This window comes from Castor canadensis, chromosome 11 (assembly GCF_047511655.1).
Source record: "Castor canadensis chromosome 11, mCasCan1.hap1v2, whole genome shotgun sequence".
NCBI classification, from domain to species: Eukaryota; Metazoa; Chordata; class Mammalia; order Rodentia; family Castoridae; genus Castor; species Castor canadensis.
The window spans coordinates 118,135,520-118,154,403 of NC_133396.1; the positions used below are offsets into that span (position 1 = coordinate 118,135,520).

The 18,884-nt window shown below is 34.2% G+C and overlaps 1 protein-coding gene across 1 annotated transcript in view; it reads left to right on the top strand.

The window, feature by feature from the left end:
• Positions 1 to 18,884, top strand: part of Ush2a (usherin) — a 759,580-nt gene that overhangs the window by 448,812 nt on the left and 291,884 nt on the right. Inside the window, exon 36 of the mRNA XM_074048325.1 lies at positions 3,263 to 3,425. Coding sequence (XP_073904426.1) covers positions 3,263 to 3,425 — 163 coding nt within the window. The remainder of the gene's footprint in view (positions 1 to 3,262; positions 3,426 to 18,884) is intronic.

An 18,884-nucleotide genomic window follows, 5' to 3' on the forward strand; every position in this document is an offset into this window, starting at 1 on the left:
GTACTTTTCTTTATCCTGTACTCAGTATGCAAACACTTTTCCTGAGTCAATGATCTATCTCTAATCACTGGGACTGAACAACAATGTCTTCATTTAAAACAAGTCAGCTACATGCTGCCAAGAAGTTCAAATCCAGGGTCTTCAATTGGTTTCTGAAATATTTTTGTGCCACCTATAATACCTTTATGTCCTTAGGATACTATGTTTGTGAATATTCTAAATAGTCCAGGGTAACTACCACAACCATGAAGGATATTATAGATCCAGTTCCTTTTGTTGATGATTTTTTTTAATGTGTCCTTATTGATTTAATTCTATGAGTCAATCTTAAGAACCAGACCTTCCTAACATTAAGTTGTAATGTGATATTTAGAAATATTCAGCCAAATGTAGCAATGAAGTATGCATAGCTCTTAAAAGTATTCTTTAAAGACCAATGTTTCAACATTTTAAGTAAAACATTTCATTGACACAAAAATGTGTCATATCTATTCTATTGTTTTGCTAGCAGAAAGCAAAGAATGCATTTTTGAGAATCTAACTTTTTGTTCACTTATCAACATTCCTTAGTAATAGCTTCACTTTTGGAAAGAGAGTTCTGTTTATTTTGCCTCTTTTGTATATCTAGTGCCATTGTTATCCAGGCACACGGGAAATACTACTCAGTGCTTTCTATGATATGTATGTTCTACAGCCTCAAATGTTACCAGTATGGTTCACTCTTAAAATTGGCAAGTTGATCAGATAACTGAAAAAAGTAATAAAAAGAACAAATTTGTTAAAACAGGGTATTTTAAAAATTAAAAGTGTATCCATAAATTCTATTTTCTTACCATGTTAATATTATATTAACTCAATAGCTTTTGTCTTCCTAGATGGACCAAAGCTACCTGGTATTGATGGTTCAAAATGATTTGAATCCCCTGTGATTTGTTCAGTTCTTATGCATTTAAACGACATAGTTGACTTTTGAAAAAAAACGATAAAGTAAAAAATAATCCCCAGTGCATTAAAAATGCTAATATGCATTGTCAAATTTAACTCACTAATTGAGAATGTTTGGAACAATGGAAAAAATGAACATAGAATGAAGCAGCAAAGAACTTTTCAAATGCCTTCCCTGCTTTCAATTATATTAGAAAGAAACTTTACACATTTTGTGCCTCTATAATAAAATTCAACGAGTTTTCCACAGGAAAATCACTTTCTTCATCACACCCCCACCCTTTCCCAACCTAGCGGTGTTAGATAACGCTATTGGAGTGAGTCTAAGGCTGAGAATTTTACCATTGTGTCTGGCCTTGGAACATTCATTGGATCGATTCTCCTGGGCCATCTTAAGGATGAGCTGCACAAGTACAGGCACTGCTGAGAGGTGGTTAAAAGGCTGCCTTGACTTTGTGGTGATGATGTGTTGTGCTGACAGACTCACATGTACATCCACACTCATGCTGGCACTTTCATTTTTTGCAAAGAAGAAAATCAGTTTGTTATTTAACACATCAAAGTCTTGATAGCACTATATTATGGTCAAGAAAATGCCATAAGGAAAGCTGCCCAGGCCTCCTTAAGAAACATAAGTTTTCTACTAAGCTTCAGATTTCTCAACTGTTAGGAAGAAAAGTAATGCCCACCTTAAAGGGGTTTAAGGTTAAAAATTAAGTGAAATGTTATTTATGTAAGACTTTCTGGCACATGTTAAGAGTTTTATTATGGATAAAAATTTCATTAAAATGTTATGTTTTTATGGTGCATTTGCTTTCAAATATTTTTGTTGTGTCAAAGTAGGTTTCTAGGTCAAAGCCAAGCCAACTCTTACCTTCCCAGGTGACTTTTCCTTGATACTCCTTTTAAGGCAAAATAGATAAATAAAATGTGAAACACAACACACAAAAATAAAAGCAATAATTCCTGTTCAGAGAAGAGTAGTACAGCGCTAGTTTTAACATAGAGTAAAAGTCACAGTGCTTATCCAGATACTTATTGAAATTTTAAAAAATGTTTGCTTTGAATTAATCAAGTATTGGATAATAATAATATAATTATCTGGAATCGCCCTTAACTACTTAAGTTTTTCATGTCATTTTGTTTGGAATCATTTAAAATAATTTTTTGTGTAATAATTTGAACAATACATGTAGACCTAATGAAACTAACTCATTATTATGAAATATTAAAATGATGAATGGATATATTTTCAGTCTAGTTTTTTGTATATAACTATTTACAGTAAAAAATATTGGTAGGAATTGCAGATCTAAAGAACCCAATAGTATTTCTCTGATAAAAATACAACATCTTTTGACCTCATACTTATTAAAAATTAACATTGTCTTTTTCACATTTGTTTTCATAATTGGAAAAATGGATTCACCTTAGCAAATAAAGCCTCTATAATTGAGGATATTTGCCTGCCTTAGGTTTCATGTTTAATCATCTTTTTGTGAGATATGAGTCTGTCTGTACATTAAGGTCAAAAGGATCAACATACAATAAATTGTGAAAGGTCAAAATTTGTAAGTGATGCTTACGAGTTTGTGGTAGTTAACTAAACTGAAGCCAGTGATTAAAAGATAATAAAAAGTCTTGAATCCCTTTCTACTTTCATGCCAACTTCATCTTCCTCTTGTAACTTAGTCATTTGACTTATTTAGTTATTGGTCTCTTTCTTACCTTTGTGCACTTCCAGACTATTTTGTGTGAGAGTAGTAACACCACGTCAACTGCTTTTGTGGTTATACCTGAGAAATGGAGTCACTCAGGTGCATTTATTTAGCAGGAAGCTATCTTTGCCTAACCTAATAGTAACACTGTTTAGCAACAGATTGTGTGTGTGTGTGTGTGTACATATGTGTAAAGATTGACAAAAGCCAAGAGTCTATCACTTTCATCAGAAACAGGAAAACAGACCGTGTGCATTCCTTCTCTTTTGCAATCACGTAGCAATGATTTTTAAGCAAACCTAGAAGAGCCTGTGGTTATGCACAGCCATCAGCACAATCACAGTATGAGCTGATCCACATATTCTGGAAATCACAAACAGCTACCTTAGTCAGGAACTCAAATTCTCTGCCTTAACAGCAGGAGGAAGAAAACATGAGGTATGCTTTGATCCTGCTGACAAAATGAAGGATTCAGACAAGACGTTACTGTCAAAATAGTTTACTTCACAGAAAAAAGAGATTCTTTGAAGAAATATGCTCAAAGCGAAGCATGTACTTATTTTATTTGTAAACAAAAATAAATCTTTTTATACTCCCAGGTGGAAAATCGAACTCTAGAAGCTCCTCGTGGAGGAACAATAAATGTGTTTGTCAAAACAGAGGGATCCCGGGCAGCCCATATGAGATGGGAAGGACCTTTTTGCCCTAATGGACACTTAACATACTCAATCCTTGTTACTGGGATTTTCTACGCAGATCAAGGTAATTTGTGTGAAGTTTTTAAACTATAAATAACATTACAGAGCAATCTATTTGTATCTGAAATCTTTCATTTAGCCACAGATTTTAATGTCTTTATTTTTCCTAAAACATAATGTGTACTGATGAGCCAGAGCAATAGTTCTCAGTGTGTGGTCCCCAGAGCTGCTGCAACAGCCACAACAGATGAATTGCTGGAAATGTGAATTCTTCTGCCCAGGCCCTACTGAATCAGTTTCTTTAGAGATGGGATTCAGGTTTTGAGACACACACAAGTTAGAGAAACAGCCATCTGCTTTACAGTAGTCACCCCTTATCCATAGTTTTATCTTCTGACTTTTCAGCTACCTGCGGACAACTTCAAAGATATTAAGTGGAAACTCCAGAAAGAAAAACTATGTCTACATGATTTTATCATAGAATATTGTTATAATTTCTCTCTTTTATTATTATTACTGTTAACTTTTATGCCTAATTTATAAATTAACTTTATCATAGGTATGTAAGCACACACACACACACACACACACACGCACGTGGGGTATGGTTTCAGACATTTCCTTAGGGGTCCTGGAACATGTCTCCCACAAATAAGGCAGGGGGTGGTGACTGCTGTATTTCTCTTAAAATGCTAGTTAAACAACAACTTGAGCTTTAATTTTGCAGCCCATCTTAAATACGCTATTTTGGTGTCCGTTTTTATATCTCCTAACTAAATTGGTAATTCTGGTGTGTATTCTAATAAATTGACTGAACATGGAGCCATAGGGTCCCTTGAAATATTATCAGAACTTTCTAATTCAGGAAGTTAGGTGCTGTGATAAAAGGATGCTTATTTTAAAACACAGGATATGTTTTACTAGACCATTTGAGTTCATATTTTTATTAACTGTTTCCTTTTATCATTTTCCAAAGTAATTATGCTATTTTTTTACTAGATGTTTTCAATATTCATTTTTAAACTAGTAGCAAATAGGCAAGATCAGTGTAGTCACACATACTGTTAAAAAGGAGGTTAAAATATCTTCTTATTTCTGAAATATCTTTGACTACTAGTAAGATTTAATAACATCCTCAAAATGTAAGAACAGGTGAGGAAAAAAGAAAAACCCAGACCTTTTGAAATTTGAAGGGGGTGCTCTGACTTGCATACTATATGGCAAGCAAAGGCGCAGTGAGTGGAGTGCATGTCAGAGTCTGGGCTGATCCCCTCAAAGATTGGTATGTTCCTTTTTTATGCAATCAGCTCTTTGATGTATACTGCTGTGAAGCACTTGTAAGATTATGAGGTGAAGGAGTGATGATCGATTTGAAAAAAGAAGCAACATTTAGGCCGGACCCATGACAGCCCAGCTGTTTCAGCCAAGGCAGCTGGGTGAATAATGCAGGAGCCATATTCCCCCTTGTGTTTAATCTTGCATTGTTTTTGCAGAGAAAATTTCTGCTTGCCTTCTAAGTCATGTCATCTTTGGTTGTCATCCCGTCTCTCAAACCATCAAAATGGTATTAAATGTTGCAAAGCTGTGCAGGAAGAGAACTTTCAAAAGTCAGAACCCATTTGCAGAGCAGCCCTTGTAGAAAATGTATTCTGTTCTCGGCAGAATTTTCCTTCAGTTCTTTCCACTGAGAAGTTTACTGATTTCTCCCAGTGGAATCTGCTGGAATTTATCGGTTCATGGTCGGCAGTCACAGATTAAGGTAAATGTCGATCCGTAATGACCCTCTACATGTTAGTATTGCAGTAAAGCTGGGCTTTTATGTCAAAGATATCGGAGAGGGAGCTATTACACATGACAGGGGTGATCAAGGGACTCCAGACCAAGGCAAGCATTATTAAATATTGACTAGTTCTGTGATTTATGTAGAGCTGGAGGAAAAAAGTGACTTTTTAACCATTATATATTCTTCAGCAACGAAAACCAGCCATTTATCTCCTGCTAGTAATAAAGAACAGAGTGCCTGCATATTTTAGTGGAGGGAAAACCTGGTCTTATAAATGAGATGAACTCCTTCATGATAACATTTCAGTTTGTTAATTGCCAAAAGCAAAACAGACAAATTGGAAGCAATTATGAGATTTGACTTAAAGAGTTTTGCGTTCAACTCTAGGGTTGAAAGGGGGTGAGCTGGGAGGAACATCTTGGAATGGGCTTCAGGAAATTCATGCCATTGGTTACTGTCACTGGAAGGTCCATGTCCACTGTTAAGTGAGAGGATTTCAAATACTGTCTTGTCCTGTCACCCATCAGCAGCTGGGTGACATTTACTCTGAAGATAGGGAGGTCTGAATGGCTCTATGAGAAGCGAATTAAACATTAATTCCTCAAACTTGTTTAAGTTATCATCTGTTCACTAGATTTATACAAAGCTTATTGAATTGTCGAATGGTTAATTGGTTATTTCCTTGACATAATGAACAACTGTATTTCATCCTTTCTTGTAATGGCTGCTAGGAGGTGATGGTTGGAATTTATCAGATAGGGAGTTCAGCAGGGGAAGCAAGCTTAACTTGAAAGTGCATGTGCCCGCAGCCAGGTTACTATTTTTCAGAGTAGGGTGTTGGGTTGTCTCTGTAAGATACCCACCCAGAATTCCTGTTCTTCATGTCAACTCAGATCCGAAACCAAAAACTGTACAGTCAACATTAGGTTTCATCACAAGTGAGGCAGAACATATTACAGTGTGATTTCTCTTAAAAATTATTTGCTTTTGACCAAGTGTTCTATTCCTCTTGAATCAAAATCTGAAAGACAAAAGGATAAGCAGTTTAGTTGTCAAAACTGTTCTAAAGTCTCAGAGAAAACCAGTGTGCTCTGTTTCTTCTGCATTTTTCGAAATATTGTATATATGCAAAAGTAAACACTTATTTCTTCCTCCATCAAATATTTATAGTCTTCTTCCCATGATACAACTTCTTACACAAATAATACCAATTTTTACACACTGTTTTGCACTATTTTCTTTTGACTTAGTAACTTCAGAGATATCATTATGTCAGTCCCTAAAGCACTTCCTCCTTCTCCAGACAGCTTCAGGGCACACCTTATACATATTTACTTGAACTACTTCCCTATTGATGGACATTTAGTTATCCACAATCTTTCATTATGTCAAAAATGCCTTAATGAATAAATATATAGGTTGTGTCATTTCATACTTTTGCAAGTATAATAGTAAGATAAATTCCTGAAAATGCATTATCTGGTCAGAGGAAATGTGAACTTGTAACATTGTAAGTTATTGTCAAATTTCAATCCATAGAGACCATGCAATTGAAAAAAAAGCATGAGAGTAGTGCCTGGTCTTTCCATCCTTATAATCAGAGTATGTTGTTCAATTTAACATTTGCCAATTTGATATGCTAAAAATAGTTTCTCATAGCACCTTGAGGATGATTTTTCTCTTATTAGAAATTGGTTTGAACATATTTCCATGTTTTCAGCTTATTAGCATTTCTTTTCCAGTGAACTTTATTTTAAATAAAGCTCTTATTGAACTTTATTTAAAAAAAGAGCTCTGTAATTCATTAGGAAAATCTGTTAGAGGATAGCAGTGTTTTCCTGATGTTATTGCTTTTCTAGCACTTACATGCATTCTTTTAGAAAGAAGCATTTACATTCAAGTCATTTGGAATTTGTATGATTATATAGTGTACAGATCAAACCTTATTTTTTTCCAGAAAACTTTCCATTGTTTAAAAAACATTTATTAAATAATCCTTATTGTTCCTCCACTGATTTAAAAAGGTTTTAAGTTCCCACTTTTATGAATAAATATGTCTGGAGAGTTATGTGCCTTTATTTACATTATCATAGTATTTTAAGTATTAAATCTGTAGAACATGTTTTAAGGCCTTTAGGTTGAGTTCCCCTCACTTATTTTATAGACATTCCTATTTATTGTTCCTCATTTTCTTTCAAACAACACTTAAACATTTCTAATTCCCTCCAGAAGTCCTGACACTATTTTTCTAAGAATGAAACTGAAATTGTAGGTAACTTAAGTAGAAATCATATCTTTATGATATTGGGTTTTCTAATCAGTAATATGATTGTACTTAGATTTGTCTTCTGCATCTAGAGCTTAAAATTGTCTTCATATAGATCTCACTCATTTTCTTTGTTTATTCATTGCTATTTTATAATTATGTATGACAATATGATTATAAATTATAAAATATAAATTTCTGTATAAGATTAATAACTAGCCAGCTTAGAAGAGCTACTTTCCTTTTTAAAAATTTTTATTGGCATATAATAGTTGTACAGAGGGATACATTGTGATATTTCTATTATGGGCTTACAATATGTCTTATATTTACCCCCTTCATAGTTTCCCTCTTTCTAATCTCCCCCGTTCTGAGAAGAGCAACTTTTTAAAGATGATGTGTAGATTGCATGCTCAGATACCTATTTTCAGAAGACCAAACTTTCAATGTCTATTATCTATTATATGATCATTCATTTAACTGTGACAAACATCTTTAGTCTTTTTGTTATTAGGATTTGCTGTCATATTCCCTAAAGCATAGAAATTTTACCAGGTGGAAAATACTACCTTAAGTAGACTCTCAAGTAGTTTTTAATAAAACAAATCTGAGGTGAATAAAACAGCATCTAACTTTGAACTCAAAAGAGCTCTGTCATTTTACAATTTGCAAACAGAGAAGATAAATTGAGTGCACCAGTCAAGTTATTCTCAAGCAAGGAACCCAGGTGTTGGTATGACAAGTAAAATAGAGCTAGTTATGGGGGAGACTTTAAAAACCACTGGACCCTCCTCTTTGTTTCAATTATGGATTACAATAGCTTGAATGTGGAAATGTAATGAGAGAATGACAGAGGAAGCACAAGCAAATGTGAATGGCAAAAATTAACAGATAACGAAAAAAACTGGTATATATTAGAATGTGTTTTCTGTCATTTGCTAGTGTCCTTTTACTACATAAAAGCAAGGAGTAGCACTTAGTTCTGTAGGATTCTACCTGATTTGAAACATCCATTCAATTTGTAGGAACATATGATGCAAATTAGTTTTTCTTGGGTCTGCAAGTGCCATTTACTGACCTGGAATAAGTGTTTTGCTCAATGGCTCTCGGGAGTGTATTACTCACCTTGCCTAGGTGAGCAGCCAACTCACAGAAATCAGTAGACAAAATCTTCAGCATTTTTCTCTTTACATGTATGAATTAACTAACAAATTAAATTATAGGTAATAACAGGTTTGCAATTATTCCTTACATATATAACATGGGACTTTATTAAGGCAATGTCTGAGCTAAGTAGTGAAAACTAAGCTCATTTAAACAGTGGCAGTGGAAGCACGGCTCACATGAAAGTGTTTTTAACATTATAAATTCTGTTTAATTTGTTTAACCAGGTATATAAAACAATCCACATTAAGAATTTAGGTTTACATAATTATGTTTCAAAATATATTTTCAACTACATGTGATAAAAAACCATCCAAATGCCAAGAAAGGAAATAGAAAATAACTTTATGAGGGGAAAAAAGAAAATACCCTGCGTGCCTATGGAATGTTTTTATGAAGCCAGTCTCCTCTCTGCTATTAGACCTTAGAGTCTTTCCACTGCTCCTATTCTTTGTAGACAATGCCATGCCTTACACACATCCTGCTCTTTTCTAAACGAGTGATTGTGGAGTCTTCTGCAAATTGTTTAATTCTTCATTCTCCTTTCTTTTGAATGAATTGGGAAGTGATCTTGTGGCTTGATAACCTGACAGATTGTTTTGTGTCTGAGTTTCTGAGGCGAAGCACCAGGATGTGCTAATTGCAGAGTCCTTCGTGTGCTGTTAACTTTCACCTGCTCTGAAAAACTGGATTATAGCATAGTTTTCATCTTCAAATGTCCCTTTCTTCTAACCCCCTATTTGTGTTATGGTCCAGAATAGAGAATTTTATTTGAGAAACAGAAAATATGTATGGATCATGGAGAAAAAAGAGGCCAGTGAAAATGATCCTTCACCATGAGCAAAGAGAAATGATATTCTAGTATAAAAAAAGCAGATCAATGAATTCATATTGGTGTAACAATCATTTTATGGATCTCTGAAAATTCTTCTTCCTGAACATACAGAGGTGTAACAAATAGATTTTAGGCAATTGTCTTCTTACCCCTTACCCAGGGGCTACTTCTGATAAGGAATGACTTTTTTTTAAAGGGAAGCCAGAAGGAAAGGACATGGAAAGTAAGGGGGGAAAAAAAAAAGGTATAAAATTAACATTCATCCTATGTTTTCTTTGCTCACAAGAATTAGTGCCTCTGATATAAGAACCACTTATCTTCCCTTTTTTTATTTTTTGCTGTACTGGGATTTGAATTCAGGACCTTACAAGGCAGGTGCTCTACCACTTGAGTACTCCATTAGCCCTCCATTTTTTACTTTTTTTGTGAACTGAAATTTTAAATATTCTACAATAAATATACCTTTTCTCTGTAGTAAAATTTTTTAAAATAGCCAGTGAAAGCAATTTATTCCAAAGCATAGTAATTTGAAATAATCCCATTGGTTCCTGGTTGAAGGAATTGGAGGGGTGAGTCAGAGTCCTGAGGGGGATAGAAGGGCATCTTCACCATAAACTTCAAGGATTACTCAGGAAAACTCTTTGGGTGTCTTGTGGAATGTTAAATTTTCTGTTTTCTTTATGTTTTGCCTGCATTTCTCCCTCCAAGAGTTGCTAATAATAACCAAGAGAGGATGCTGCAAATGAACTAGGAAACTAAATATGAGTGGTCAGAAAAGTAAAGGAGACTATGTCTACCTGGGGAATAAGATGGGCTTAGGGAATTATTGAGGAGGGGGAGATTCTAATTTTTTTCAGGTTACATGGTGATGAGTAGGGACATGGAGTTTTCACTACAGGGAGATCCCCTGAAATGTAACAGGTGCTTTAAGACCAAATAAGATTTGTCTATGTAGAAAAGACAGAGGAGTTGAAGTACAGTGGCTCCCAATGCCCCATTGTCTAAGCACAAACATTTCCTCCATTTATAACTGGACTCAGTTTCTCATTCCAGCATCATGGGTATCAAGTGCTTGCCCTTTGGCATACAACTCCATCCAGAAATAAATGGAGATAAAAAGAAATTGACAGAGCACAAGCAAAGACAGTATGACTGGGTGGAAAGTAGGTGAATGCATATCTTAAAGTACCTTAAAATCCTAAGATCCAGAATAGATTTACTTTCTCCAGACTTGATAGTCAACAGAAAGAGTGTTTTCAAGTGTCAGTATATTCAAATGCTGTGAATCTCAAAGAATCTTGAAAAACCCAAGAAAAGGCAGTCCATCTTTCAAGGTTACCTAGAGATATTCAGGGACCTTTGCACACAACCTGAATCTGTAGATGTCTTTCTTCCCAGCATACACTGTATTTTATAAAAATTACAAGGGAAGAAAAAAAAATCTAGAAGCATTTGTTTTCTTGGAAGGTAAAAGAAAATAATTATTTGTGAGAACCCCTTAGACTTGCAAGGAGTCTGCAGGAAGGCTAATGCTGTTAGGAAAGGGACAGCTTTGTTTTATAGTCCCTGATGTCTGTTTTTTAGTGTGGAGGGAAATGTGCACTTTTAGAGCTGCTCTTGCAAGCCATGCAGTATATCTGACACGTTGCCCTCTGGGAAAACCCGCCAGTGGGGGAATTGTTCCGGTGATGCAGTACAGCTTGTAACTTGGAATCCCGTCGGAGAACTTTGTAGTTGCTTGTCAGTCAGTGGGAAGATAAAAGAGGCTGCTTCTTTTCAAGCAATTTGAATTCATTTCCCCGTAATGAGTTAGAGGGTCAGGCAGCAGGAGTGAGCTCGCCTGAGCTCTTATAAAGTGTATTTCGAGGGCGGAAGAAAAGAGTGGCAGCGATAAGAGAGTACAATGACTGTCTCTCTGGTGCTGCTGCAGTGTGACATGACTTGTCGTTTGTCCACTTCTTTTTCGGACCACTTGTCCTGATTTCGGGGCCCATATTTTCAGATGGGAAGGTCAAAGAATGCACCCACTCTATCCCAATTTTTGAAATAAAAACTCAACGAATGAGCACTAAAACTTAAAATATAAAGCAGCAGATGACGGTCTGTCTTACACCAACACTCATCAAGGACTGACATGCTAAAGATGTTTTACTGATGCCATGCAATTATTGGTGACAATTATTTTGGTGACATAGAAAAGCTTAAATGAGGGTCATGGTATGCTTTTTTGGTTATAGACAACAGCCCTGGACCTCTGTCCTTAGCCATTTTCAGATGTTGTTTTTAAATCAGCACAAGAGACATCAGGAATGATGAGTATAGGAAATTGATCTTAGGTTCAAACGAGTGTTAATTTGGAAAGCAAATTTCTCTTATGCATTAAAAAATTAAGATTATTATACCTTTTAATAAGTTACAACACATTTCCAGAGGTATAAACACACACACACACACACAAATATAAACATAAAGGAAATTTTAAAACATTTTATTTTGATTAAAAATAATTACTGTATCATTGGAAAAAATACAAATGTGCACAATGAGAGATATGTCATTTTAAACATTTGACTATAGACTTTATGCTCACTGAATGTATTGACTTCTGATTGTATATCGTGTCACGGCCAATAAAGCTATAGAAATGTGTAATTAGGACATATTCTTCCACAAGAATGGAGTTAAGCATCCATTTATCAAACTTATTTAAGAACTCATCTGTTCTCAACACTCATACAGCAGCTTATTGAATTTGTGTCTGATACCTAATTGGCTATTTTCTTGATATAATGAATAAGTGCATACTCTGTGCTGTTGTGTATTTCAATATACAATGTTGAAATGCAAATCATAACTGTGCCCTGGGCCCTGAGTCAGAGGGTACAGCCCACAAAGCCAAGAGGGGGTACAGAATTTCAGTGCTAAGTTCACCTTGCAAACTGTGGAGCATCTCTCTGCGGAAGTGTTTCTGATCTAAGGCTTCCTGAAAGGAGATTGCTAGAAGGAGAACGTGATCAGATCACCCCAAGTGATATATCTTAGGCTTTGGAAATTTTTGCCTCATCGAAAAATAAAATTTCCATTTTTTGAGAGGAGGAAATACTGAAAGCATTTAAAATTGCCTAAACCGTATTTTGGGGAATTTCTACTATATACTTTAAGTGGTAAGGTTCACTTGGGAAAGCCAGCCAGGAAGCAAACATATATTGTATCTATAGTTACATACCTCTGTACACTGACTGGTATTGATTTCACATGCTTACTCATTGTGGCAAGAGTTCAGTATTCGTTGAAGAAATAGCGATATTAAAATCAGTTTTTAACTATTTGTAGACTGAAAGTATAGCCATTATACCCAATTGTCTAAGTTTTGAGTGAGGAAGTTCCTAATAGATAAGTAGAAGTTCTGAACTGATTTGAGAAGGAAGTTGAAGAACCAGTTACATAATAAAATAGAAAAAATTAGCCATCTAAGTCCAGTGTCCTTCTCTAGCCTCTAAGATACATCCTATAGCCAGGGCTTCCCTTCTCTGATTCCTGCCTCCCATGGAGATCCTGGAATGGACATGCCTGGATGATGAAGGGATTTCTTTGTCAGGTAGACTTACAAGGATCACAAGCTTTATTATGCATTTGTTCTTTAGGAAATAACAATACAGTTGAGCATGGTGGTACATGCCTGTGGTCTTAGCTACTAAAGAGACAGAAGTAGAAGGATCACAGTCCAAAACTGGCCAGGCAAAATTACAAGACTATCTGAAAAACAAACTGAGTAAAGGATTGAGGGCACGACTCAAGAGGTAGGGTGCTAGCTTAACAAGTACAAGGGCCGGAATTCAAACCACAGTTTGGAAGGGTAAATCTTCTTTCTGTACACTAAAAACATCCCACTTAGAACTAATATTTCCCAATTTAATATGGTTCTTGTAACCAGTGAGTTACTTTACTAAATTTTTAGTGTTATAGAATTTAAGGATCTTAATGGGCTACTTAGGAAAATTCAACTTTTGAATAGTTTTCAGAAGTTTGGATTTTTATTTATCAATAGATTTGAAGAAAAATTTCATTTTCCCTAGTCATATACCTTTTAAGAGATATCAGAAGTTTTATGTCTGAAGAGAAGAAATCTGAAATCATAGAATCAAATTTTGATATGTGTTCATTTGTATGTTCATATTTTTCATGCAACAATTCTGTGTCTAGCTTGTTTTTATGGAACATGACAAATAATGACAAGTGGTATGGAGATAACAGTGAAACAAATGAGGCACTGAGGGCCTTGAGGCCTCAAAGGGGAGAGAGAAATTGACCAAATAGTCATTGAGATATATTAATAAACATTTAGTTGAAACTATATATCACTAATATGTTGCACAGTATGTTGCTTAGTATAAAGTGGAAGATCAGGAAGGAACTTTTAAAGTGGGCACCATGGGAGGGGAGGATACAAGGAAAGGATATAGAAGGGTGAATATGGTGAAAATATCATGTACTCATGTATGAAAACTGAAAAATAAGACCTGTTGAACTATTACAGAAATAAAGGGAGGAGGAATAAAGAATGATGGAGGAGGTGATTCAATTATGATACCTTATAAGAATTTTGTTAAATGTCCAATGCACCTTCAGTACCACAATATAAAAAATTTTTTAAAGTAGACAGCCTTTAGAACAACTATAACAGACATCTAGCTATCGATTCATAGAAGAACAAAAAGGAAGGGAAGAAGATTCCAGACAAATGGCACTTGTTAGGGATTTAAGAAGGGCAAAATTGCGGTTGATTTGAGGGAATGAAAGAGGACTAATGTGCCTACAACCGAGTGAATGAAGACAATGGCATAAAATGAGGCTGATAAGCTAGACAGCAGCTGGTTCATCCAGAACCATGGAGGCTGTTTTCAGGATTTTGTCATGGAATTTCAATAACTGTGAAGAATTGTTGATATTTTTCATTGTTACACAGAGACAGCTGTTACTTAAATTAAGTAGCTATAAGTTTATTAGTTTAATGTGACTTTTTTCTTGAGATAATTTTATTAAAATGGTACCAGTTATTAATATTTTCACTTCAGCATGTAGTCATTTTGTTTTTACTATGGAGGCCTGTGTATGTGTGTGCATGGATATATGCATATATAAATGTATTTGCGATCTTACTACAAACATTTCTCAGATTTTTTGTTATACAGTTAGTATGCCATTAATATTTCTCAAAGCACATGTATAAAGCAGTCTCAGTAGGCTCAAACTATGACATGGTGTGAATGCACTGAAATATATGAGCCACTCCCTTTTTTTTGGACATTTAGGTTTATTATTTTACTAAGAGAAAAAAATATTCATTTTAACATGTACTTCTGTAATATTTCCTTAATATGTACAGCTAAGAAGGAATTGCTAAATTAAAGGTCAAGAGTATTTTTCAAGATTCTTGACATCCTTTGGCAAAATGCTTTCAAGAAAGCATCAGTTCACACACCTCCTAACAGTGTACAAATATGTTCACCTGGCTCTACTTGAGCTAATTTGATAGGTAAAAATGGTAGGTTGCTTTAATTTGCATTTCTTTTACTACTATTGAGCACAAACATTTTCCATGTGCCTATTGTTTGTGGCTGTGTTTCTTATTTGTCTGCTCACACATTTTTGCCCAAAAGATTTTAGTGGTTTTAAAATTTTATTTGAAATTCACAGCAGTTTAAATGTTATGGATAATACTTAACAATCATTACAGCTTGAAATATGTTACCAACTCATCTTTTTGGTTTGTTTATAAAATCTAGGAAGTAGTTCTTTTATTTTTGATAATTAAATCTTTCAGTTTATTCATTTTTGTTCAAAGGTCTTAGTTCTTCATATATGCATATTCTCCCAACTCAACACTAAATTGAGTTGAAAAAGTGCCAATGATATTTTTATGGACTCTTCTTATAAATTAATTGTTGATGAGTTCCTATATTCAGATATTTCTCATCTGGAAATGTGTTATGATTCCATTCAATGGAGCACTTTAAATCTCATAATAAAGTCTTGTTATTTTTTCCATAAAGATCTCCTCTTTCTTGGGGCTATATTCAGATATTTTATTTTTGTGTTTGTAATTATATTCATCTATTTTTATTAAATATTAAAGAAATCATTGCTGCCACATCAGTGTTTTTAAAACGTGCCATTTTCATCAACAGTTTCTTTAAATGTTTATTAACCTCTGGGTTAACAATTTCTCCAGCTCCACAAAGTTAGAAAATACAGAGATCTTTATTTTTAAAGAATAAAAGTCTCACCCACTCACCCACTTGTTATGTGAACTTAACTAGGTATAGCCCATTAATACATTGAGTGAACACTTTTATTTTAAATGAAAAGACCTCTAATTCAAGTACTTTATCAAAAACATAACCCAAACAATTTGACCATTTTAAATAAGCTGCAACCAAATTAGTTGCCTAGCTTCCAGTAATTAACCTGATATTATTAAACTAAACTTACAAGGTAAATAAAAGAGGTTTAAAATATTCATATCTATTTGTGTTCATTGAGAAACCCAGCAGTTCTGGTTCTTGAAAAATTTTAAAACAAATAATGAGATTTGTATATAGAAATACTTACCAAGTTATGTATAATAAAAATCAAGTTGGATGGGGTGGGCCAATAATGTTCCTAAATGTCCAACTGTATGAATTCAGTGTATTCTGGTGAATATATTTATTAGTACACCTAAAAAACAGTGAGCATCATAAAATTTTATAATTGCAAAAGATGATGGTAGTTTGTATATACATATCTGCAAACATATATGAAAGAATACACATAAAACTGCACCAAAATAAGGGCTGGTGGAGTGGCACATGTGGCAAGCCATGAGGTCCTCAGTTCAAACCCAGTACTGCCAAAAACCAGTGCACCAAATTATTAAGAAGACTACAATGATTATCTTGATATTTTAGATAATCTTAGCTTTCCTCTGCCTCCTTTCTGAGATACTCTTAAAATTCACAATAAATAAATATTTGTTTCATAATCAGACAAACAAGGAATGGCTGAAGCTAAGAGAACAGAAAAAAAGGAAGGCTAGTTTGTAGCATGTTTCATTTTATAGCCAAACTCTTAGAAGATTCTAGGAACGAGGCTTTAAAACCTCAACCTCAAACTCTCATGAGAACCTGGGAACAAAAGCCTGGAATTCATTATGTGAGGGGTGTTTTCAAAATCTTAAGACTTCAGCTTCTTTCACAAGCCCAACCAATTTCAATTATTATTATCATCTTGTTCTTACTTGAATCCCTTAAACTTAAAGTTGCTCATTTTCCCTTTTCCCGATAATTTATTCCACTATTATAATAGGGCTTCTTGTTATCTTTTTGATTTATACCATTTCCTGTTTAATGATTTACTCTGTCTGGTATATGTGCAAAAGTTATCATACAAGACAAATTATTTTGATATAAAAATTATGGTACCATCAAACTGAATTAAATTATATTTCACTGTAAATAGAAAAATGTATTAATTTTTTTAAAGGCTTTTTATGCTAGTGAGGATAAAGTTACCTTCATATTCTTTCATTAAACACTGTGACAGTACAGGCACGTCAACAGAACTGATAACAAATCAACTCAGTCCTTCTTATAACACTTCCTTCCAAAGATGAGCTCTGGAATCAGCTTTCTTATAAATGCAAGGTTTTGAGCAGAATCTGTTCAGTCTATGAAAAGTTTCACCTCCATTTTGTATGAATGTGTGAAGGCAGATCTTGGAACAATGTTTTCTTCTATTGGTTTAGATGAAAAATGAGCCTACATTTTAAATATACATTCAAATTTTGCCTTCAGTGCATCAGAACAGTATTGCCTTTAAGCAAAATTTTAGTTGAGATAATATGTTAATTTTCTCACTAAGTCTATACATATATATATATGCAGATACATATACTTATAGAATATTTCAATTCAGATGATCTATTTTTGTTAGACATATTTAATGTGTTCAGCTTTCATAAAGTTTTCAGTTAAGAAAGTAGATTCATATATCATGCTGTTCTGAACATATTTAAGCATTTTCTAGTAACTGAAATAATTGTTAGTTTTTAATTAACATTAAATAAAGTTACAAATTCAGTTCCTTGTATTAGCTCACTTCAAGTGTTCAATAGAAACGTGGATGGCAGCTCTGGTGATGGTTGAGCACACATGTATAACATGCTAAAGCAGTGGGAAAGTTAAACCAATGGACAGCTGTTGGGAATGTTTTGTCTAGTACATTTCAAGAAATGTGAAGTGATTGGGTTTTTTTCCTCATTGAATCAGCTGGTTGGCTCAATAGATAAAAATCAAACAATGCTTTCATTTTATGTAAAAATCATTTCTTTTTTGCAAGATCCTCCAGTTTTCTATAAGGCAAATATTCATACCAAATTATACTGAAAGTAATCTCCCATTAACATCCTGGTTCCTCTTAGGATAGCCCTCAATTTAACCATGATCTACTAAGTTTTGAGTAAAATAAAGCTTACATTAAGCAATATGTGTGTGTGTGTGTGTGTATGTGTGTGTGTGTGTGTGTGTGTGTTGGTGTTTTACACCATATTTTGTACTGGCTTCTCAACTGCCTTATAAATCATGTAAATAAATACAATAAACATTTATTGAGTGATTCCATAATATTTTGGATCTACAGGTCCATCATTCGTGATGACATGTAGAAGTTGGCCTAGGAAAGCTAAAAGTATGTCATATGTCAAATAATGCCTTCCATCAAGTTTAGAATAGCATTTCTTCCCCAGAATTACAGTGTTGTGTAATGGCACTTGGCTGTATTGGCATTTCTGATATGACTTCTTTTGGCCAGCTCAGCATTCTTAAAAAATAAATAGTTTTTCCAATCTGTGATTGAAAGGGTTAAATAGTACCAATTCATTATCACTCACAAAAGGATTTATTTTGTTCTCATAAATCAGTTTTATTCCACATTTTTATTATTCCCTTGGGTGAGCTACTCCAATTGAAATCAATACGAGTGCAAGTGACACAATCAATCTAGATATTTGATTATGGATTGGAGATCCCCAGGCCTCCTTTTGAGCTGGTTTCTTTTTGATCATTTTCCTGAAGAACTGAATATTCTTATTGGCATCTGTGAGTTATAAACATGTTTAAAAAGCAGATAATAATCTTCATTTTTGTACTGAGAATGGGAGCCTGAAAAACGAATAGGGATTAAGGTATTTAAAATATGTGACTATAACATTATTAAGCTGTCCAAATTTTCAAATATTTTTCTTAAAATGAAGTCACGTTTTAAAATAACTTTATTCTTTCTTTTAGCAAAAGCCTGTTAAAATCATGGGTGGTTATAAGCTGTATTCTTAGGGAGTTATTAGGTGAGTAACTATTTCTCATGACAGAGGTGTGATCTATTTTCACACATTTAGTTTAGAAGTGAACCATGCTAACAGGTCTAGGTTAACAATAAG